Source organism: Eurosta solidaginis, chromosome 5, assembly GCF_040869045.1.
Source record: "Eurosta solidaginis isolate ZX-2024a chromosome 5, ASM4086904v1, whole genome shotgun sequence".
In the NCBI taxonomy this organism is placed as follows: domain Eukaryota; kingdom Metazoa; phylum Arthropoda; class Insecta; order Diptera; family Tephritidae; genus Eurosta; species Eurosta solidaginis.
In genome coordinates, this window is record NC_090323.1 from 260,721,444 (window position 1) to 260,746,316 (window position 24,873).

The 24,873-nt window shown below is 37.5% G+C and overlaps 2 protein-coding genes across 3 annotated transcripts in view; both read right to left on the bottom strand.

Moving 5' to 3' along the window:
• Positions 1-24,873, bottom strand: part of LOC137253357 (uncharacterized) — an 81,629-nt gene that overhangs the window by 4,333 nt on the left and 52,423 nt on the right. The window contains exons 2-4 of one of the 2 annotated variants that reach the window (XM_067790115.1): positions 19,558-19,647; positions 15,188-15,260; positions 10,191-10,280 (exon numbers count right to left, since the gene is read on the bottom strand). In XM_067790115.1, the coding sequence (XP_067646216.1) occupies positions 10,191-10,280; positions 15,188-15,236 (139 nt within the window). In that variant the 5' untranslated portion in view covers positions 15,237-15,260; positions 19,558-19,647. Of the gene's footprint in view, positions 1-10,190; positions 10,281-15,187; positions 15,261-19,424; positions 19,445-19,557; positions 19,648-24,873 lie in introns of those variants that run through there. The other variant, XM_067790117.1, reaches the window with a different exon arrangement.
• LOC137253358 (uncharacterized) lies at positions 347-10,184 on the bottom strand. The gene is made up of 2 exons (XM_067790118.1): positions 9,630-10,184; positions 347-720 (listed from the first exon to the last, which is right to left on the bottom strand). Exons 1-2 carry the CDS (start codon positions 10,108-10,110, stop codon positions 551-553), a joined length of 651 nt encoding a protein of 216 aa, XP_067646219.1. The 5' UTR covers positions 10,111-10,184; the 3' UTR covers positions 347-550.

Here is a 24,873-nt window from a genome sequence, read left to right on the forward strand (position 1 = left end):
CTGAAAGTATGAAAAAACAACAAAATATTAAAAATAAGTTAAAAAAATATTTTTTAAAGGCTAGGAAAATTAATTTATTAAAAGAAGATAAAAAAAAATGTGTACCTACATAAATAATACGCAGTGCTCCATAAGAGTTTTAAAAGTGCATCAAGGTAAAATCAATTAAAATTATAAAAAATCGTGCGAAAAATTTAAATAATTAAACCAAACAAGTACTTACCGTTAAAATAAAAAGTAAAAATTGATTAAAATTTTTCCAAAGGCACGAAGGAACCCAAATAACAGAAAGTTTACAACATCTACAGCTGAAAATTGAGTAATGCGCTACTAAAACTAAATAAAATTTTATAAAAATTTAGAAACAATAAAAAAAAAATTGTATACATAAATATTTGTTGTTAAAAAAGCAAAAGTTTGTATTAAATAAAATTTATTCGAATATTCGAAATGGCATAACTGTGCAAAACATAAAAAAATGTAATCAAAGGGTTTTGTAAGAAATAAATTAAGTAACATAGCATAACGAAACATAGTTAAGAACGCACGTTTAGTCGGTAAATGCTTCTAACGTTTGCTCAAATAAATCTTGAACTTTTTTACGTCGGCCATGCTTGGGTGCACTGCGTTCAACTTGCCTCCAGGAGCTTAAGGTGCCAACACCAGCAGTAGCAGCCAGTCCACCGCCATCGATCACTTGTTGACGCATCGCTTGAATTTCTATGTAAATTCGGGATTTTTTGTTTTTGTGGTGGACAGTTTGATAACAACAACAATGATACAAAAAACAAATATGGTGAAATTAGGAGGGAATTTTTTTTTTTACTTTCTTGCAATAGTAAAATTTGGTAGTTTTTGTTTTGTGGATGCGTGATTGAATGCTTTCTCAGGCTTTTGATGTGATGAAGAACGGATATTTTGAGCACAAATGAGTACGAAAATAAAGCGGGAGTCATTGGTGCCGTATGTCGCTGTAGTCGTATCCCTAACGTATCCCGACGGTAAACCAAAAACCAATTGGTTGGCTATGATACGGCTACGACCTTAGCGGCACCAATATTCGATTGCATTGATTCCCATAAGGTTGGTCGAATCAGCTGTTATAAGGTTACCGATAAAGCACCAATGTCTGCAGCTTAAGTTAGATGCAAATACTTAATTAGTGATATATAGAATAAAATGCCTCACATACAAGCAAAGCCGGTCCTTCTTCCATCGGAATTATAAAACTTTCATTTTCAAACTACGCCAAAATATTTCAGAGACTTTAGGTTGAGTCTGATTGTGTGGTAGCTACCTCAGCAGAGGAAGCTCAGTCGTATAGCATGAATTAAGGTCCGCTGTATTACCATATAAGATAAGGGTTACGGAAGCTATAGCTACTTGGATAATCTATATAGTTACGAATAAAACCTATCCCAAACCAGGATAAGTTCGGCGAAGATCCAAGTTAGCCGAGACAGAAATACTCTTGCTAAGGTTTGGCAAAAGCTGGGCCGTCAAGCATGATGTTTCCACCTCATTATCGGCTATGCATCTGTAGCAAGAAGCTTTCTCTAGCATATTAAGATGTACCGCACGATCTCACATTGGAAAGTTACCCATTCTATGACCAGAAGGATTTTGCTTCCCTGCAAGAGAGCACGTTTTTAAAGCTAACTCAAGGCCCATATATATAGTAGCAGAGCATAGGTGACCGGTGGTCCGGGGGTCAGGCTGCAGTTTTCTCAAGCGCGTGACAGTTTTAAAGGATAATGTAAATGGCACGGAACCCAGATGAGCTTAATCTTAAAATTTTTTGACGCACTAACATCGAAGTCAGGCATTCCCAGACTACGTTTAATCGCACCACATTTAAACTTCCCGTTTTAATAGCCGTAGTAGCATCTCACCTACTCCAACCTTTATAGCGACAACTTTCGCTTTGAAGACGTAATAAGGACTCTGACCATGCAGCTCCCCCTAAAGCGGGGTTCTGTTATCTCCTCGAAAAAAAAACAGTTCTATTTTGCCAGGCAGTCTACAATCCACCTAGTCAGCGTGTCTAGATAACCCTTTAAAAATTCGCGCAGAGCGTCCAGAAAATTTCCCCTGATCGTTATTACAAGGTTGTTCGAGAGCTACTGACTTCTACCTCCACCAGAAGGTTGATCAACCTCGGTTGATTTTGAAATATCCTTACCCAGCTATTACAGTTCTGTTGCATGAGTGTTTGGCAATGAACCAATATCCCCCTCTACTCATAAAAGTCAACCAGAGCTTATTCGTCGACGTCTAGAAAATAACACATAGTAAATGCCTTGTGATCTTTGGACCCCTTTTATTGCTTCAAAATCGAATGATAAAGACCTGTTGCCATTGACCTGCCCTTACAGTGGCATGCTGCGATGACGACAACGGGAAATCCTATCCCATATGTGTAGGTCAATCAGGCTCTACAAACCTGTTTCAGCAGTAACGACTAGTGACTAATTTGCCTGAAATCAGGTTGTACGTAAGTACTTCTACCGACTTTGGTAATGAATCTAAGATTACCGTCAGTGGGATCAATTTAAAAAGACTTTAATGATTTAACTTGTTTAGCTATTGAACAACATTACCATTCCACATTTATAGGCGGCCCTTCACGCCGTCCCTTTCTAGCGGTAACTGACACGAATAGGGAACACTTATTCAAGATCAAGTCTTCTTCCCAATGACATAAGCGAGAACTTTGCTCTTGAAAACTCGAAGGTTCATATTTTCCGCTTTTAACATCCTTAGCGACATTATTTTAGCTGCTACCGCTGGTTGTCAAATTACGGAAGTACTTCACAGTTCAGAATTTGTATCTGATGTAGCATTTTATTCAGTGCAGAGGAAACTGAAACAGGGCGAGTGATCTAGTATTAAAATATCACATGATCGGATGTCTTGTTTAAAATCACAGCTGGGGAATAATGATTAGTAATCCTAATGATTAGTAATCGGATTAGAAACTTTTATTTTGCAGAATAATTGATTAATTAGGATTAGTTGGCTATACTAATCGATTACTTATTGATTAGATTAGAACTAATCAAATTTCTAATCGCGATTAGTGACGATTAGCATATCTAATCAAAACTAATCAAAAAAAAAATTCTATTAGATTTCTCGATTAGTTTTAATTAGGTTTGATTAGATCAACTATTTTGAAATGTTAAAAAAAAAATTTATTTATTTTTGTATATACTCTCGTTTAGACTTTCTCCCAGGTGAAGCCAATGTGAAATATGGTTGTATTATTCCTGCGTTACTTTCTTTGAGTAGTAAACTGCCTCAGTTGGACTATGAAAGCTCTTTTTATGATTTCAATGATGAAGTTAGTTTCCAGAACATGATGAGGAGGCGCTAATTCCCAGAACACCAATTTCACCAAACGAGTCAAACGGTTTCAAAGAAGTGGTTAGCAATCAGCTATATGCGTATTTGAATGACCCGACACCAGGTCCTGAAATTTGGAATAAATATGGTGCACTGAAGGAAGCGTGTCTAGCGTTCAATACCCCGCTTACGTCATCAGCGCCCGTCGAAAGGCTGTTTGCATTTGCTGGAATAGTCGATACCCCAAGACGGAATTCATTGTCTGAATTTTCTTTTGAAAAGTTGGTAGTAATGAAGTCGAATATAAACTTCTTGTGATACATATGTAATATAAATCAGCATACATTTAAAGCGTCGAGAATCTCGTTTTTTTTTCAGAACATGCCTTTAATTTTTAGACTACAATTAGTATGAGAAAAAGTGCAGATAGAACCACCAACAAGTGTACCGAAATGACCAGGGCTATGAGCCGAAGACAATCCCGTCCTTACTTGTTTAATAAGGTTTATGTTTACAGTGAAATTTTGAATAAAAGTTCTTTTAAGTTTGTTACTTTATGAATTAAACGAAAAAAACAACAAAAATATTTCAAAATAGTTGATCTAATCAAAACTAATCGACAAATCTAATCGAAATTTTTTTTGATTAGTATTGATTAGATATGCTAATCGTCGCTAAACACCATTAGATTTTTGATTAGTTCTAATCTAATCAATTAGTAATCTAAAATATTAAAGAATCAAAAAAAACTAATGTTTAGATTATTTTATTTTTCTAATCGTAATGATTTCTAATTCTAATCGAAGTTCCCCAGCTCTGTTTAAAATATTGGCGATTTTGACATTAGTCCATCGATTTACAAAAACCAAGTACATAGAATTTGGTGTTTATATCATAATTGACTGTCGTTATCTCATTCTATATCTCTTTCTATCACTCGCTGGAGATAGCCGGCCCTATGCACCGCCATATTGAACAACATCCTGTTAAAACGCTGCCAAAACACTAAAAATGGCCATCTGGAACATCCTGTCAGACAGTTGACGCATAAGATATCACACTTCTTTTATACACAATGATTAAAAGTTTTGTGAATGAAACTACATAATATACATATCTGTTGGCCGTTTCTCGAAAAGTCTTAAAAAAATTGTAAAATAATTCCGTTGGAAAGAGCGCAATTTTTGAGTGAGGTAAGCACCCTAATGTTCAGTTTATACGGGGCATTTTATCAAAGTGTTGGGGGTTTCAAGCCTGCATATGATGATTTTTTTGGTTTTATGTTGTGAATGGGTACATAAACAAAAAAAATAGTTTATTACTTGCGGCATTATAGTACACGCATCATGCGATTACGATTTGTGCGTAAAGTTTGTAAATTTCGTAGATCACTATTTTTTCCAGAATTAAAAGTACGCATGAAGAATGGAAAATAAATATTAATGTACGTTTATTAGATTTTCAGTATATATATTTAATTATTTATTTGTTTTGGTTTTCAAAGCGAATGCATAAAGTTTGAGGTTGATTTGAAATATTACTAAAAAATAAAAGAACTTAAATAATTAAACAAAATAAAAAGAAAAGCAAGTTGAATTAATTTTTTTGAAATTTATTCACAACAGTGCAAGCAAATCATTGATATTGATTTTTTAAATAAAATTAAAATAAAATATTGAAAGTTTGTTACATAAAGTAGGTAGAAGGTTTTGTGTTTTATTTATTTTATTATTGTACAAATGCAATATTTAGTAACATTTTTAGTTAAGAGAGTTAAAAATGAAATTGATAACATGCTAAAAGCAAAAAAGGATATCCAGATTCGTATTTGTAAGTACAGGTGTATATTTATTAGAAATAGTATAGATTGTGTAAATATAATTTTCATACATGCTTCGTGACTATATCTAGTAAATACAGTGGTGGCAAAAATGATAAGAGCAAAAATCGAAGTGATAGGGATGATACCATAAGTTTAATTCAGAATTAAGTACATTCCCTTGGTGTTTCAGGGAGCAGCATAAGGTCAACGGCTATAACGTTAATTGGCCTCACAAACAACTTCAAATTACCACAAAATCAGTTAAAGTTTCAAATGGGTGCAATGCCAACAATATTGACGTTATGTCCACCCTGCTTCTCCGAAATGGGCATAAAGTCAACTCTTTCTTCTCAAATGGCTATAAGATCAATTATTTTGTTGAATTACAGTTACGTTTTATTGTTTTCGCTATATTTTTTTCAGTCGAATGCAAAGAGGAAGACAAGGCTTTGAAAATATTTACAAATTATAATCGCAACAGCTGTCGCCTTTCCGTCCTGATGTCGAGTTGTTTCAATTTTTTCCCAAAGATTTAAGTAGACACATTTTTTATTCTACTGAAAAATCAGATAAAAAAACTGGCCCAACCATGTCCTTTCCGGGGTTAGAAGAACTCTTTTTTTCTTACAGTGCAAAATCGGATTAAAAGCTGGACCGTTCAAGATTCCTTTGAAATAAGAAGAGCATACACAACTAAGCGTCTAACCAATTCATCGGAATGGTAACATACGATCACGGATCGAAAACTATTTTCACTCAAGCGATAAAACTTCGACAATCCAGCTATTTAAAAAAATAAAAAAAAAATATATTGTGGATCTAGTGAGTATGCGTTGTCCCTAGTTCACATACATATTTCATTAATCCGATATACCATTTCGGAGCTATTGTGATTTAAAAAATGGCATTCGATCACGGATCGTATGTTACAATTCGGCCCTGCTCTTAAATTACTGTGTATGGTTATGGTATTTTTCCCGAAAGGTCAAACGAAAATTTCTTAAATAGCTATAAAGTAAAGTTAACAAAGACCACTAAGTCAACTGAACTTATATCCATTTGAAGTGGTCATAACATCAATTGTCTTTTTGACCGTTGACCATCTGTCGCCCCACCGCATTTAAGATTAACCCCACAGTTTGCTGATTATATTATCATAATTTTTAAGATATTTTAGAAGTATAGACCAGGTATAGAGGAGTTATCGATTTATTATCGAAATGTTATAAAGTTTACATTGATAACAAAGGCTGTAGATTTTTAATCAACGAAATATTGGTACTTCATGGAAAAAATATGGATTATTCTTTGAAAAGTTATTTAATATTATATCAAAAAATTTTATATTGGTTATCGAAGTGTTACGAATTTTTTATCGGAGGCGTAGACAAGTTATCGATGAGTTATGAATGTGCCGTCGATTTATTTTTTATCAGAGGACTACCAATTTGTTATCGGCGCTTTATTGATTTGTTTACCACGCCTCAGCGTTTTTTATGAAACAAAAACCCATACAACTTCAATAAAAACTGACAACGTTGATAACAAGCCGATATTCCATAAACCAAGAAGAAGTCGACGACTCAGTGATAACAAGCCGATAACAAACTGAAAACACGACGATACTTTGCGTCGAATGCAATATTTACGAACTAATTCAGAACTATCTTATTGAGAACCGCACTAGTTCTAATTCTTTCCCCTCGCAGTACATTCGCCAGGCACTTGTTCATTGCTATGTTTATATAAATACTTATAGCTCAGTGTGGCTAATAACTGTCCCGATCTGCATGCGATTGGCACCATTTCATTAAACATGTATTGCGAAACTGTCCTTTTCGGTTCGTAAAGGGCCGTTTCCCCAATCTCTGACAAAGTTAGAGTTTAACTGGAGGAAAAAAATACCTCATAAGATAGGTTCATGTGACATTTTCGTTTTTCCCAACATGGGTCAGTTAAATCGACAATTGTGAATATTTTGAGATCACAAAACGTGCTAGATCGTTTCCTCCTCCAACCCATACCTCTTACATCTGCTATCACTGACCAAGCATAATTTAAAGGCATGTGATGCCAGAAGGCAGTGTTCAGTCAGAATACCTGTCATGACTATACAAATCTTTTTAGTCTAAGGTTATAAGACCTACTCATAATCTTCGATATTGATTACAACATTGATACTTTAATCGCAAGAACAATTAATTAGCCATAGGTGTTGATATACACATAACACAGGGAAATTTCCTGCTGTTTTGTTTGCCACCACTGTACATTTGCATAGGCGTGTATTAAAATATATGTATATTTGTTGTTTTTAGCCTAACTACGTATATATGTATATTATTAACAGTTGAGTGTATTTAAATACGATATGTATACAATCAAAGTGAGTAAAATCAAAATAATCAAAGTTAACGACGGAAAATCGTCTGCTGACTGGAATATAACCATATATTGACAGCAATTTTGAAAATGTCTTATCTAAGAAAACGTTTGAATAGTGCTTTATTCAGAATTTGTTTCAAAAACGCTCTATCTTTGAATTCGGTTGAAGAACGCCATATTTTGGTTTTTTCTCAAAAACGCGCGACCTGAGCTTCCGAGAATTCAATACATTTTGACATTAGCTTTTTCAACCGAATTCTGAAATAGGACGTTATTAAAACGTTTTCTGACATCATAGGGCGTTTTAGAAACGACAGATGAGATAGGGTGATATTCCACTCAGCAGGCGAAATATAAAAATCAAATAAAAATTTACATTATAAAAGTTATTGAAAAAACTTAAATAATACATTCATGACACTTCTTTATTTCGTCTTGGATTCCAAGCTTAAAAAACAAACTGGCGAAAGAGAGAAAGCGAGACCAATATTCTCCCAAAAAAAATGATTTTGACACGTAACAGCCGCGGCACAATGAAATATTTCATATTGATACATTTAACATAAGCTTATGTATTAAAGTAACATCGCCACAATCAACCAAGATGTTGTGTTTAAAAATATGAAGGAACTTCAGACTTGGCAATTGAAGTTTTTTTCGCCTTGACCATTCACATACACAATTTCGCGAAGCACTGTTATAAACATTATCCCTATACAACAAGAATACTTGCTAACATATGTGACCCGGCCTACGAAAAGGTGTCTTATGACTCAAAAAAGAAATTGTGAGAAACAGCTGTTGAAGATAAACTATGCATTTTTTCAGTTTCTTAGTAGTTTTTCTTTTGCATTATGAACAGTCATGCCCAAAAGGCAACGAAAAACGGCAAAAGAGCATAAATGAGTTAAGTTCGTGTGTGTATATAAATAGAGATGTTTTTTTCAATGCAAAGCACAAACAAGATTCTGACCGAAAAAAAATCGTGTGAGTACTCAGATTTTAAAGCAATGCTGAACGAGTAGGACGTGTGTTGCTTGTGAATAATTTCTGTCGAAGAAGAATTTAGTGAGGTTTTTCAAATATATATCTGTGAAACCGAAGAGAATGATGATGATTCTTTCGATGATGTTGGTATCAATTACGAGGACGAACTACAAGCATTGTTTCAAGCTGAATGTCAAATGGAAGTGGGTGAAAATATCATCTCCAGAACACTTCTAAGCAAGTTAGGACTTTCCTGTTTTCACCACGTGAAAGAGCGTCTCAAAAACTATCGAAACCAGAAAAAAATTGGAAAATTTTTTTTTGAGTCATAAGCCACCTTTTCATAGGCCGGCTCAAATATATTGTGTCGTATTTTTTATATTGCAGTTTTAAATGCGAAAAATGTTGGAAAAGTTACCGAGTGCCAGCACCCTTAGCCAAAGCATATGTCAAATTCTTCTTATGCTTTGCTTGCAACAAAATTTGCGAATTGACTACTTTTCCATGTCAAATGGCGCCAGTGTCGCTGAAACTACCGTTCCCCATAAAAATACGTGTGATCTAATTATAATGCATAAGACTGAGTAAATGAAAAACTGCTTATGTGTCGGGGATTTTATTATTTACTTTAAAAATTATATTTTTCACAAATTCTTTTTCACAATAGAAACAATGCGCTCCCTTAGCTCACTTATTTCCCAAAAATGTGGATTTTAGTTGTGTATGTGTGCACAAAATTCTTATACTAAAAACAAAATGTTCACTTGCCAGAAAAAATTAAGAATAAAAAGTCGAATATCAAACAAACCTAACGAAATACAAATGGTTAATTTGATTAAATGATATCTTGTATTTCGTTAGTTTTTTGCAATATAGTTTACACACTTACGCCAATACTGAAGCCGCATTAGGAGGGAGGGTGACAAAAAATTGAAGAGAAAATACAGGAACAATACAACAAAATAAAGTAGTGTCATTTAGGTATAGGCAAATAAAGGGTCTAAAAAATTTGTTTCTTTTTTACAAAAATTTGCATCGTGTAAGCAAATATGAGTTTACTCCATAAGTGGTTGATTAGTCACAGGCTCACCATTTGAACGACTGCCAGCGACGGCGGCACGCAGCGTTTTACGCAGAAAGCTTTCTTTACGACGTGGCTTACTATTTTCGGCCTTGGTGGCTTCCTCTGTTAGCTTCGGTTTTGTAACGCCACTGTCCAAATCGCCATTGCCATCTCCACTTACGCTTCTAATACTTCCGATACTATCATAACTCTTTGCACTCCCACCACTAATTACGGAATCACCATCATCACTTTTGCGATTTAATTGTAAGAATGATGGCGTTTGTGGTAGTGCTGGCGATAGAGTATCATCAAATTCTAACGATTTTGGTTCGGGTGAAAACATTGATGAAACATTTGTTTTCTTGGGACGACGTCGCGAACTTGGCGCAGTTGATGACCGTACAGTTTCTGCCCGTGATACCGTAGCCTTGCCACTACCTGAAATTGTCGCATAAGCTTTTGATGCATACTTTTTTCTGCGTACAGTACCACCGCTGGCACCCATCAATAACGAGAGCGCCCAATTATTATTGTTAGGCTCATTGTCATGTGTATAATATGAGTTATCACGATAATTGTACTCACTGCTGAAGGTTGCCGCTGATACGCTCGTACTTTGTTTGCTATAATCCAATGGTTTGAAGCCACTCCAGTCTACCAAATCACGATTGGCTTCTGTGGGGGTGAAAAAAAAAAGATTTGATAAAAATAATTGAAATCAATGCCTTTCCGACAAAAATGTTTATTGATTTTAATCACACTTATTAAACTACCGCAGCACGGGTTTATGCTTTTGAAAATTACGAACACAAAAATAAAACAAAGCGCAATAAATTTGTGAAACAAACAACCACTGAAAATGAGATACTAACGTATATAATAATAATAAATGTAAGGCGCGATAACCTCCGCAGATATTTTAGGCCGAGCTTATCTTACAATTTGCGCCGTACTCCTTTTAATTTTCCTATAAATTGGCGGGACGTGAGCTACAGGTTTTATGCCGACTCCGTACGGCATCTGCAAGGCTTTTCACTGAGAAGCTTTTCATGGCAGAAATACACTCAGAGTGTTTGCCAAATCACTGCCAAGAGGCGACCCCGCTTAGAAAAACTCTTTTCTAACTGAAAAAAACTTTTTCCAAAATTTTCGATATTACTTTGCCTTGGGCTTGAACCCAATATCTTCGGAGTAGTAGGCTGAGTACGCCACCTCCATACCACGGCGACCGCACTTACGTAAATGATTAGGAGTTATCTACAAAAACTGTTGCCCATCTAAAACGCAGCACAAAACTTACGAACTCAGGTTGTGCTCATCACCTTATGCAATTTCTTATCTTATCCAAATATCTTTGAAGAATCGTCGAAAATCACTGTCAATTACGTAATAAATATTTAAACCATAATTGGGTAAATACAATGATTATCATTACCTCAACAACAACAATATAATTATAGGTGGACGGACGAGGGACACTTTCACCCCTTTTTATTTATACATACATGGATCCGCTGATTTTTCCAAACAAAATTGGGAATTTTCGCAATACCATTTTAAGTAACTTCCGACCAAGCTAGAAACTTGAACCTTTGCACGAAGTCCAAAATTCGGTAATTGTGCAATGTAAGAGAAAAAATTCCGAAACCTGGCACACTGATCAAGGTATTTGAGCCAACAAAAATAAATTTGAATCGTTTTTCTTGCAAATAACTTGCGGGTGAGCTAGACACCTTAAACTTGGAGCGTAGTTCAAAGATCGGTGACAGCGCAATATGGTGTGAAACAATGCAGCTAGGTGAAAAATTCTATCTAAACCGATGGAATATTGCGATCAAGTTTTAAATAACTGTCTTATAAGCTAACTCATGGCGCTTAACTCCCCCATAACTTTGTATAAGGCCGTCAGCACCTGCAAAAATTCCCTTCAAGGCGCAGCTAACTTCGCAAAGATAACTCTCATATGTGTACTTAGTCACAGGAACATCGAGGGCAATGAGAAGGCAAACGAATTTGCAAGAGCAGGGGGACTGCTGGAGGCTACGGAGGCAGTCGGGATGCATTGCCCACTTACATCAATTAAAAGAACCATACATAGCAGGTTAAAGGAGTTAGCTGACTCCAGCTGGTACTCCTCGGATAGGATAGCCAAGCAAATCTGACCTAGTGAGAGATGACAGGACGTACTAAATAGGTCAAGGAAAGAAAGCTTAATGATTACTGGGACACTGGACGCATGGCCTGCATGCTGAAATAATGGGGATCTCTTTTAACAGCATTTGCAGAAGCTGCGGCGAGGAAGGCAGCAAAGAAATAGTCGCGCACTACTTGTGTGAATACCAGCTCTAGCACACACTAGGTTTTTAGCTATGAGCAGTTATGTATATACTGCCTTAACTTAAGAAAGTAGCTAAATGCTCTGTAAAAGATATCAGCAGGTTCATCGTCTGCGCCAAATTGTTCGAACAGGGTACCGACTAGCTATCAGCAGCAATTGGTTCCAGGAGAAATGTGCATCAAAATAAGGCCCCCGCGCGATTTGGGCTCGTCTCTTTGGTATCTGTGCGGCACCGTAACCAACCAACAAATACTCACAATTCGGTGGCAATACAGTTGACCTTAGATATTGAGATATTGAGAATAAAGTGGTTGTGTAGCACAACCCTTTCAAGGGGTTGCCAGCGCGATTTATAGCTTCTCTAACCCATTTGCCAACCTCACCTACCCGGGCGAAAATGCTGTTTATCTAGCAGGCGATGCTCTGGCGCGTCCAAGTTCTAAGGGAGGAAGTGGTTTGATGATTTAGAAGGCTCGACGAGGTCACACTAAGTCCCTCCTCAGATGATCGGCTTTGTATCTAAATGGTGGTATATTCCGGAAGGTAGCGGATCAATATCCGGCAAAGGACCATCAACAGTGATGCAACTCCCCAAAAACTTTCGGCGAGTAACCTTTTCGCTACAAAACGAAGAAAAGCTAAAGACTAAAAAAAACAAATTTCTTTGATAATTTGGGATAATTTAAACAACGGGACATAAGGACGGACAAAGCGACAGCTGTTTCGATTATACCTTGTAAGTCTCTTCAAAGCCTTTTCTACCGGGAATGGGATTTGAACCCGCACTCCTTTGATGGTTGGACTGCATCCATATGCGTCGCCTAGCGGAGTTTTTCTGTTTTTATTGCATTATCAGGGTTCTGAACTTTATTCCAAGTTTTAAGCTGCTTATTTAAACCGTTTAAAAATAAAACAAAAATCTGGTCATTTATTTTAGATTCGGTCCCTCTTGGCGGTTTCAAAGAAACAGGTATTTGCTTTGTTCTTATTATAAAAATACAAAGAATTAAACCTGCCTCAAATAAATGGTTTCATAGATTCACAACCAATGAGGGCAATCCCAGCTTAATTCATACAAAAACAAATTTCGTTAGATGTACAACGGATCGAGGGATTTGTGAAATTCGAGCAGAGCGAATGAAATTTTGTGATCAAATTTTAAATACCTTTCTGTGCAGCTAAAGACATGATGCTCGTAGCATGTATCAGATTCCGTTGACAACCTAACATGGCGCAAGGACCAATATCTGTGGAAAATTCGTTTAAAGTTGTTGGAACTACCCGATGAACATAGCAACACACAAGAAAACTGGGGGCGAATCGTTACATACGATCCGTGTTCGAATGCCGTTTTTTAAATAACTTTAGCTCCGAAATGGTGCATTGGTATAAGGAAACATGTGAACTAGGGACAATGCGTACTCACGAAATCCATAATATGTTATTATTTTTTTTTAAATAGTTGGATAGCTTTATTTTTGTCGCTTGTGTGAAAACCGTCTTCGATCCGTGATCGTATGTTACGATTCCATAGCTGAATCTTATAGCGTTTTCTTTTCTGAAATAAATTGTTGCCTAAGTAAATGGTAAAGCCTTAATAGAGTTACTCCTACCGCAGAAAATTTTCAACATTTATAGTGCATACAAAGAACATTTCAACTCACCATATTCACTCATATTAACAGAGTATATGTGGAACTTAAGAGCGAATTAAGAGTTTCACAGAGTTGCACAGCCACACCGCCATTTTATACAGGGTAAAAGTGTAACGCTTTGGCGTTTCGAGCAGGCAACAATTTTCACAAAAGAACGAAATACCCCGTAAATGCGTTGCCTGTTTTTTTAGAATAGAAGAATAACACTTGCGCGGCGTACAAAAAGCGTAACACTTTAGCCAGAAAAGAAAACGCTATTAGAACATAGTTCAGCACTCAGTAACATGACGTGAATAAAATCGTGGAGTTTGGAAATTTTTATCGGTTTTCAAGTAGCTACCTGATTATCCAGATACTAGAACTTTGATCCTCGTTTGATCCTACAGAATCATATGCCAGTAACAGAGTTCAGAAAAGTATAATATCAGAATAAACGATTACCTGAGCCTTTCAGGACATTTACAAAGTCTATTGTACAAATTTAAAAATCAAAATAGATGGAGGCTCTCTTTGTTTAAGGAAAAGTTTTGTCGGCTTTGGTCCATTTAATGAATTCACTATAGTAAAGTAAGACTATTCTAAGCGTGGCCAGCCTGAAAAGAACTACTCAGTGCCACATAGTTGGAACCACACCTAGAATACACTAACAAACTGTGAAGTGTACAACTGGACATTTTTGGTGGAAGCCAACCTACCAAGAACTAGACAGTATGTAGATAGAAAATACTACCCGGGGCCACAAACAACTCTAATAAACTGTCAATGGTCAATTGTTTGGGAATTGTGCTGGATTTTTTGGACAGTAAAGGTCAATTGGAAAAAGGTCAAGGTCAATCGTGCCAAAAAATCAACTGCACGTCATTTACCCATATACTTCTTCATTCAAATAAATATTTATGATAATAATAAAGCGGTGAACTGTACGCCGAAAAAATAATAACGATGAGTTAATACTAGTTGGAAAACGGATCTGGAAACTTAATGTAGAGGCCAGAAAGTGTTGGTAATTTCTTCCCATGCCGGAAGCATTGGCCTGGTATCACCCGTATTTGGTATACTACAAAACATATTCATATTAAACCCTAAAATGACTTGGTATGTTGAAAACTCGGTTGATATTATTTCCCCCTAGGTTTATTATACTAGGGGCGAAAAGTAGTTAGATAAAAGAAGACAAATAGGAAAACTAATCAAAATCGTTAAAGAGAAATGCCGCCGCAAGGTAATCGATTTGTTTGTCTATATGCCATTGATATCAGTTCAATTATTTATGTAAGTGATTGCAGTCATTGGACAACGACAAATAAAATTGATAACTAAGTTTTTTTATGGTCAATAAAGAGATAATATTGATTGGCGACTGATAAAATTGAGTATTGGATTGTTCGATTTTAAAGACTAAAGAAAATGTTGTGAATCAAACCGACAACCAATCGCCGTACTACAGATAACTCGCTAAGGGCCTCGTAGTGCCACCGGGTTATGTACTTCGAAATAGAGATTCTATCTCGGCAAAGCTTAAGAATGATTCATAAAAACAATGAATAAATAAGCATACATACACACAATTAAAACAAAATAAAACTTACTGTAAACGTTACAAAGCAGCTCAAAAACATCAGCTCGTCCAAATTGCATTGAAATGTGTAAAGGACTGTAACCCTGAAAAGCAGAAAGAAAATGTACATAATTAAAAAATCACAAGTACAAATAGTGTTTTCAAAGTAATCCACATAAAGGGTGGCTCTTTCGGTGGTTTTGTTTTAAGTTCTCAACATTTGGTTGAAAAGCGCCCTATATGTACTTATACGCAAAGTAATGGAGAGCGCCATGTTTCAAAATTTAGTTAAAATGCGCTGTCTTCATATAGTTTTAATATTTAAGTACGGACATTTTATATAAGTAATCATCATCATTATCTTAAATAGGAGCTTAACGTCTAAGCGATTTTGGTAGTTTAGTAACAAGTCAGGGCAGCTATCGCTGTTTCGAGATGTCTGACGCTCATGGAGATCAAGTCTTTCTCCACCTGAGTCTCACACCTCAGTGAAAGTCTCTCCCTGCTTCTGCTTCCAAATACGAGTGTCGATTGAAATAATTTCTTAGCAAGATCGTTTTTGTCCATTCGCATAACATGACCAAGATAGCGAAGCCTTGGGATTTTTTTTCTCATACAGCTCATCATTATATCTCCTTCGAAACTCACCATCGAATCACGGATAGATCTTCCGCAGAACTTTTCTCTGGAACACTGCAAGGACCATCTAATCATCCCCTGTTACCGTCCATGATTTCGAGCCATACATCAGCACAGGAATGATGAGTGGCTTGTAGACTTAACTTTTCAATCGCCAACTAAGTCCAAAGTAGCATTAGTTGGCAAAAGCTGTTCTTCGTACCCTCATCGCCTTAGGAGGCAGGTATGGCTATCGTAAGAGGCCACTAAAGTACCCAAGCGATTCAAGGCGTTGTGTAGCGCACCCTTTCAAGAGTTTTTCAGCGCAATTTATAGCTTCTCCAACCCAATTGTCAACCTCACCTACCAGTGGAGCATTTTGCTTTTTTAATAGGCGACGCTCTTGCTACACAAGTTTCTCATGGACAATGTGATGGGGGACGGGATGGCCTATAAGGTTTAATATTAAATCGTTGCCAAGATGGTCGGGATTATATCTAATGGTGCTTGTTACCGGAACATACCGCGTCTCTGTCTTGCTAAGGACCATCCACACCGATAACACTTCCGAAAACCTTCGGAGGATTTCTTTATTGCTACAACAACAACAAAAAGTTGTTTTCCATTTGATTTCTTAGCTGACATACTAAGTTATGGTCATCCGCTTAAATTAAGGTCGACCATTAGAGTTTGCATCACAGCGTTTGTTCTCCTTATTCTTCTTTATTTCTTTCCCTTCTCCTATCTCTCTATTTTCTCCTACTTTATCTTCTATTCGCTCTCCTCACTTTATACTTGTACCTTTTTATACCTTACTCGGTCTGTAGCTTTTTGTTGCCATATATTTTCACCCTCTTCCCATACGTCCCTGTCGCTTTCCTTTTCTTGTTCTCTCTGTCTTCTAATCTCCTTTTCCTCCTCTCAAAATCTCTTCTATATCGTCTGTATCTTCCTATCCTACGGATATCGCCGTATCAGCCGGCTTTAAAAAGAGGCCTTACCGACCACGCCAGCTACATTCACACCGAATCCTAGCTTCACTACATTTACACCTGCTCTGACTCCACCCAATCTGTTTTTGCATTGGATGTTGGCAGACATGTTTCTCAGCACAGTTACAGCCACCCTAGGTTACCCATTTTCATTCGCTGGGCTGAAACTAAAAGTATTGCCATAGATATCTGGACTTTATAAAGACTATTTTAGACAGGGTTGCTTAAAATAATTGGCTAACAGGTCATAGGACAAATATGTCAATAGGTTAGGTTGAACTGGCCGGTCCATGAGGACCTCACATAGACTGAAAGAGTCCGTAGTGTTACCAAAAGTTTCTTTTAACGACCAAACTGAAAAACCCTATCAAAAACCAGGACCTATGTTATAGAATAACTCCGTACTCTTGGCAAATACTAGGAGCTTCCTAGGATGTAAGCCACTTGCTGCTTCTAGATCTGACAGCTGTATCACTCCTAATAGCTGGAGTCTTAACCTGGCAAGCGCAAAGCACGAGCACAGAACGTGCTCGATCGTCTCCTCCTCCAACCCGCACTTCCTACATCTGCTATCATTGACCAAGCCTAATTTAAAGGCACGTGACGCCAGAAGGCAGTGTCCAATCAGAATACCCGTCATGAGTATACAGTCCTCTCTTTTTAATGATAGAAGCAACTCTGTTAGTCTAAGGTTGTAAGACCTACACACAATCTTCGACCTCTCGCCTTCGAATCTCGCCCAGCCTAATTGTGACGTCTACGGAACAAGCTTTAAGGGATGCGTCCTTTTTAGTTAGTTCATCCGCTTTTTCATACCCATCTATTCCCACATGCCCTGGGACCCACTATATAGATGTATGCTTCTCCCTGTCCCGATTCTCTCCAGAGACTGCTTACACTCTAGCACGCATTTAGATGCTGTGCTATGCGAGATTATTGCCTTAATTGTTATTGCCTAAATATGTCAATAAAAACAAAAATAAAATAATAACAATATACATATGTTTTCTTCACCCAAGAGCCTTCTGTTTCAGAAGAACAAACAATTGGCACATCTTCTGCATAAGAAATCCGCCTCTTTAAAACCTTTAGCTAATGGAGCGAAGCAGTGAACGAATGTCGAACGATTCTTCTACCATTTACTTTGTGCGTGCGTTATAACGAAACAGACTTAATATAAAGCAAATTTAGTTAATTTCTCGTGTTAATCTACCAAATTCGATACGAGAGCCATTAGGTGGGCACAATTGATTTAAGGCCTTTGCGCGACATATCGGCTGTTTATCCGTATACAATTTTCTGAAAATCAATTTCCCTTTCAATCTTCGATAAGTCTGTGGCTGCGGGAAGAGCTCTTATTTTAATATTTTTATAATACAAAGCTTGTAATTTAAAAAAAAAGTCAATGGCAAATTTAGAAATTACAAATACATACATATTACATAGAAGATGAAATTAGAATTTTGACAATTTTGAAGTGTTGTGACAAAACCGTAAGTCAACCGAACTAAATTTATGAAAACCGTTACAAATTTACATTGATATGTGATACATTCATTCTATTTGCTGTTTAAATGAGTTCTATGCCTACGAAGAGCCTAACGTCAATCAAGTTTGGTGTTTTTTTAAACTTTCACGAAGTTGACAATATTGTCTCAATGGGGGCTGCTGTGAACATTTCATTTATTGTGTCTGTTTAAAATCTGTTACACAAGTTTCAATTGAAAGCCAAATCCTGTAGCTACTCACACACACAGTTACATGATGACAGTACTGGGATAGCGAAAGTGGGATGATTTCATTTTAAACATTTTTTTTGTTGATATATCATGGAAGGTGTGGTGTGAAAAAGGGTTGTGCGATTACATTCTATCATTTTGGTTTGGACAAAATTGAACAGCATGCGCCACACATTTGATGAAGCAATACAGTGGAAAAGTGACTGACAAGCGAAACATGTTCAATTGAAAATAATACTTTTTTTGCATATTTTAAAATTTGATAAAAATGTAGCATTGATGTATGTCGAAGTAGCTGAGTACAAGTAAAATAATAAAATTCAACTTTATTTTGCATGAATTAATCTGTCAGTAGGAGAAACGTCAGTTGAACGCTGACACTTACATACACTTGCACCACAAGTATCTACACACACACATGTGAAATATAGTAATAGTTGAAGCAAATTTTCGAATGAAACAAATCTTTGAAATTATTTCCAGAACAAGTTACAATATTATTAAAAATATCTCTTACGGAGATAGATTTACTTACCCATAATGCGATAATAAAGGTGATGTCAACAACATAACCTCATTTCTTCGGCAGCTCTATTTGTCAGTGTTTACTTTTATTACAAGATTGATACTCTTTTTGATTGCTTTATTTTTCGAACAAATCTCAAAAAAAAAAATAGTTTTCTTCAAAATTGTTTCTATATTCTTTTGGTGAATACAAAGTTACATTAATCTTTTTGTCTAAAAAAATCTGGTAGCGGCTTATATAGTTAATATATTACTAAACGCGTAGTAAAATCTACTCCGATCGTAGCAAATTTCAAAGGCAGTTATGTATGATAGATATAAAATATGTAAGTTGAACTTTTCAGAATAAAGGAAAACGTCAACGAGGTGATAACACCTGAATATTCATGCTTACCCCATTCTTTTTGTATGGAACCAGAAGAATGCAGCATATTTGAATTGACAGCCCAATCGAAAAAAAAAAAAAATATATAAAATGTTTGATGAAAATATCTGTAGAAACTTTTTAGCGTTTATTTAATACAAACCGATCTTGCATTAACATCCGCTTTGTATTTTCCGGCTATGAGTTTGACAACATCCTGATTACCATGCTTGGCCGCCCAATGTAGCGCAGTCTGAAAGTGTAAACAAAAATTTGACGCTTTTAAAATATAATCAGTAAATATAAACAATATTAATAAATTTTAAAACAAAAAATGAAATACAAGTCAAACGTCTCCCCTTCTCCACCCTCTACCTTTACCTCACTCTCCATCTCCGGCCCCCTATTCCTTGACCACATCTTTATCATTATCATTACCATTATTTTTTAAAATTTCATTATCATTATCATTATCACTATTATTATCATTGTTACTGTCATCCTAATTATCATTTTCGTAATGATTATCATTATCATTATCAAACTGGAAAAAGAAGCGGTAAAGATGGGTTTGATGGTGAATGAGGACAAAACGAAGTAGATACCTGCTGTCATCGAGCAAAGAGACAGCGCATACGCGCCTTGGCAACCACGCTACTGTTGGCAGCCATGATTTCGAAATAGTACAGGACTTCGTTTATTTGGGAACCAGCATCAACACTAGCAACAACATCAGCACTGAAATCCAGCGAAGAATCAATCTTGCCAATAAATGCTACTTTGGACTAGGTAGGCAATTGAAAAGTAAAGTCCTCTCTCGGCGAACGAAAATCATACTCTATAAGTCACTTATCGTACCCGTCCTGCTATATGGGGCAGAAGCATGGAACATGACAACAGCAGATGAAGCGACTTTGGGAGTGTTCGAGAGAAAAGTTCTTCGAAAGATTTATGGACCTCTACGCGTTGGCGATGGCGAGTACCGAAGAAGATTTAATGATGAGCTGTACGAGCTATACGCAGTCATCAACATAGTCCAGCGAATTAAAACGCAGCGGCTGCGCTGGCTAGGCCATGTTATGCGAATGAAAGATGATGATCCGGCCAAGAAAGTGTTTCTATCGGATCCCGCCTATGGAAGCAGAGGTAGAGGGCGGCCCCCACTCCGTTGGAAGGACCAGGTGGAAAACGATTTAAACTCCCTTGGTGTGACCAATTGGCGCCGGTTGGCGGAGCGAAGGAGCGACTGGCGCGCCGTGTTGGACGGCCATAACCGTTTAGACGGTTAAGGACCAATTAAGTAAGTAAGTAAGTATCATTATCTTTATTGTCGCCTTTATCTTTATCTTGACTTTTATTTTTATCTTTATATTTATATCTATATTTTTTTTTATCCCTATCACTCTTTTTCTATGTTATTTTTTCGTGATCGTTGGGGCAGCGTACCGTCCTAAGGTGGCCCAATGAAACCAGGCCTATCCCGTTCATTTGTCCACACCCCGTGGGACCGCCGTTAAGCATAACGTCATGGGAGAATAGGCGATTCAATCTCAACTACTTCGCATGCGTATTTCCCTGCGCTCCCTTTCAGCATGCTTCAATAGCGTTACAACTAGGGTGACCAGATCGTTCGGACACCAATCCGAGACGCCTTGTTCAAATCTCTCCCCAAGGAGGGAAGGAGAAATATCGAATATGTGGGAGAGAGGGAAGGGGGGGGGGGGGATAAAAAGGGCAATTGGCTTGTTTTTAACACATTTATGTTACTATCCGCATTTAATGTAGCATGAGGAACATACTACATTTGATACATAGCTTCAGTGAAATCTTCAGAGTACAAATCAAATTTAAATTTCAGTTGAATCTTTGCCCACTTTTTTCTGACTCAGTCAATACTCCTGTGAACTACCAATCTGCTTTAGAAGTTTAACATTAATAAGGTCTGATAAATGTCGAAAAAAATCATGGCATGTCAAGTTTGCAAAATTAAATTGCACAATCATAATGTGCGTCATGTTTTCCACATCGCAATGATCCCTTTCGTCTGTCCATTGCGACTTTAGGAATGAAAACACTCGCTCACAGTTAGCGTTATGGGCTGGAATGAAAAAAAAACTAAACGATTTTCAAAATCACAGAAAAATAAGCCACTTTCCGATTCTCAGGTTTTTTTCTCGTCTTACTTCGAATTAAGTAAAATTCGGGACATTTCGGAAATATTCGGGACGGCCAGACGTTTCATCAAAATCCGGGCATGGTCACCATTGTTATAACTAGAAGGCCATTTTGCTCACAGCAGTCCAACAAACTATGGGTCTGCACATTAGAGGAACTAAATTTCCTTATGGAAAGTCCCTATTCAAAAGCTCTATGTACAGAGATTCTTTCGCTGAAAAATCGAGGAAAATGAAACATTACATGTTCTGCGTTTTTCAAGTCCGTGGAACAGCTTATGAAAATACTCCTTGAAACCGCCCACTCAATATATGCGTAAGGCGGTAGTTTAGTTCATCGTGATCATACCATTCCTCCATATTCCAAACTAACTTGAAGGTCCAGCGCCTTTCCTCGATTCTTCCCACCGTTCGTCTTACCTAACTTTTGTTAGTAACCTTACGTTTGTCTTGGCGTCTTCAGATGTCGTCCTATTCCAATGTCATAGAGATCGGCCATTTCACTTAATAGTAGATCAACGCGGATTTTCCGAGATAAAAATAATAATACTATCGAGCTGGTTACGTTGGACAATAGCTCGGGGTGGCTTCGCCTGGGCCGCATGGGCATTATTTGCACAAGGGCTCCACTAACTTTTTTAACACTTTCTCTTCCACAGGCAGGAAGACCTCCTTAAAATATATGTTGAGTCCATGTTTACTGGTAAACATTTTCCTATCGCTATAACTATCCTTAATTTCCATCCCTATCGCCATTCTAACTCTCATCCCTATCACAGTCCCTATCGCTTTCTCAACTCCGTTCTAGATGTCCGCTAACTCAGGTGTTCGCTACACAAAATATTTATCCTCCAAAGCGCCATACATAATCGCAGCTCATCTTCTTTATGGTAAGAAAGGTAGACTGGGCTGCCATGTATCCTGACTACAATGATTTGTGACCAGTCAGTAACTCCACAAAATGTTCCTAAGTTGAGTTTAGCCATTTAACATCCCCTCAATGTTTCGCAATCTCGACTATGCGAAATATTCCAAAAGTTTTTGAGCGTGAAATCGATAGCTCAGGAAGGAAATGCTACAAATAGTTGCAAGGAACATGCTAATCCATATCATCCCCTTCAAACCAGAGATTGATATCGTAAGCTTAGCCCAACTGCAACTCTCTTTCCATCTCAATCTTAACTGTTCGAAATACACGAAGCTTGTGACTTTAATGGCCGGAGGAGGGACAACTGCAAACCTTGAGTGCCCAGGAATTTCTATGTCGAGACTAAATGGGTTAAGTGGTGAGCCATTTAATTCCCGAAAATCCCGTTTGACTCAACACGCCGTAGAGTATTACGGGGAACATTATTTTGTCGCTACCTAAATAGACCAGCCAGTGTTGAAAAACTAAGAGAATTATGGAATGCCTTAAGCGAAGCATGTCTGTAACTCCGTCTGTAATCTTTAAGCTTCTACAGATGGTCTATGATCTTGAAAATTGCGAATATCTTCTAAGCCTCACCATACGACAAAGGGAAAGGGTGATTACGTCTCAACTCTCTTCACCAAACACTACAGATCCTGTCCAAGAGAAATACGATCGAATGATCTTAGGTCTCCACTGTTCTTTAGTTCTGAAGGCTCAAATTATTCAAGTCAAGGCCTCAGTACCCAACATAATCCACATTGGAATGCATAACATTCCCAACTCAACACATTTTTAAAATATTGAAATTATTAAAAAAAAAAAAACATTTGTCTTCATCACAACGCAACATCAGCAGAGATCAAAGACCGCAACAGAAAATTTGAATCCACCGATAACCAAAGCAGTTACCAGGCGATTGTTCTACACAATAAGCGTTGAAAGATGTGAAGGACAATGGGCTTGCGATTAAATACCGATGACAAGCAGATGAAGCGATAGTCAGAGACTGGAAGCGAAGTCAACCACCACAGGTGCTGCAACCAAAGTTGATCTAGATGCTGCCATATACAACGGACGCCGTGACGATGAGATCAAAACAATGCAACCATCGATCGGCTGCCGTAGCACAACCGAAATTGTCAAGAATTCAACAACGTGATGTCCCGTAATTCTCCGCCTCAGCTGGACGTAGCATGTGTGTAGGGAGTTGCAGCAACAATATGCTAAAGTGGTAAAGTGGTGGCATGCCATGTTGCTTTAGTTTGAGTATGTGCCTTCGATGGTGTAAGTGTATGTATGTAGCTGCAACTTGTGACGCAGACAATTCTTTAGAAAGTTTACCATTAGCTTAAGAGTTAAAGCTTTTTTCACACTGTCCATTAGTGATGCACAGAAATGGTGAACCGGACCCAGTCACTGCGGATCGCCAAACCTTCAACAAAGCAGATTACTCTTTTGGGAACATCTCCTAAAGATTAATGTACTTTTTACGACTCGATTTGTTATTTATTTTATTTCCGAGGCGGCAACCCTAACGTGAGAAAGTAATCCAGTACCCTAGGGACGTGCAAATTCCCTGCTGGAGAATTCAAGTTATTACCAAACCCCAAAATCTCACCGAAACATGTCGGAATTATTTCCACATACTTTAGCGGTCGAGCTATTACGCCACAGCACTTCCGTCAAAGTCCATATGTATACCGCTCCAGAGCTCAGGAGACGTGTAAGGAATTACTAGGTAGAGGTAGTACCCTTAAAATGAAGCCATATTCACTGATTTCCATACGGCTCTTTGGGCTCGCAGTTTGGTTAGTGATGACTTCCATAGAGTGGATCATGAGCCTGGTGAATGAACATAGTAGCAGACAACCAAACGAGATGGCTGATGACCTAGCTAAGGCCTTGGTATGCTCCGATGAGCCGGGGGCGAAAGATATCCATGTACCCTTGAGGGCTTCCACTGTGGCTTTTAAACATAAGTCATTCTTCCTACTACATTTTTAATTAGTTCACGAGCGGTGGTACCAAACTAGCGTTCAAGAGCTAATTGTAGTCAGATGGAACTCCGCACATATACCGACTGCCAGAAGATGTCTACTAACGATGTCAGCGTAGTTAAAACTGGTCGGCCAATAAAGACCTCATTCGTGCTGAATATATCCCGATAGTACTTAGCTTATGGAGGGAACACTTCTCTGCTCTCCTAAATGGAGAAAGCGATTTCCCGCACAGGGATGACGAACCCGATCACGCAATCGATGATGATGGAACAAAATCAAAATTCGAACTTTTCGGTGGCAATAGGCGTCAGTATGTTCGCAGAAACGTCAATAAAAGATTCAAAGCAGATTGCATTGTGCCAACTGTGAAACATGGCGGTGGCTCAGTGATA

Bases quoted from the DNA above. Each gene is read 5' to 3' on its own strand.
- LOC137253358 (XM_067790118.1), bottom strand. From the start codon at position 10,110: ATGGGTGCCAGCGGTGGTACTGTACGCAGAAAAAAGTATGCATCAAAA. The intron at 721-9,629 runs GTGAGCCTGTGA...GAATTTACATAG, and splicing joins CGCTGGCAGTCGTTCAAATG to AAATTCAAGCGATGCGTCAA.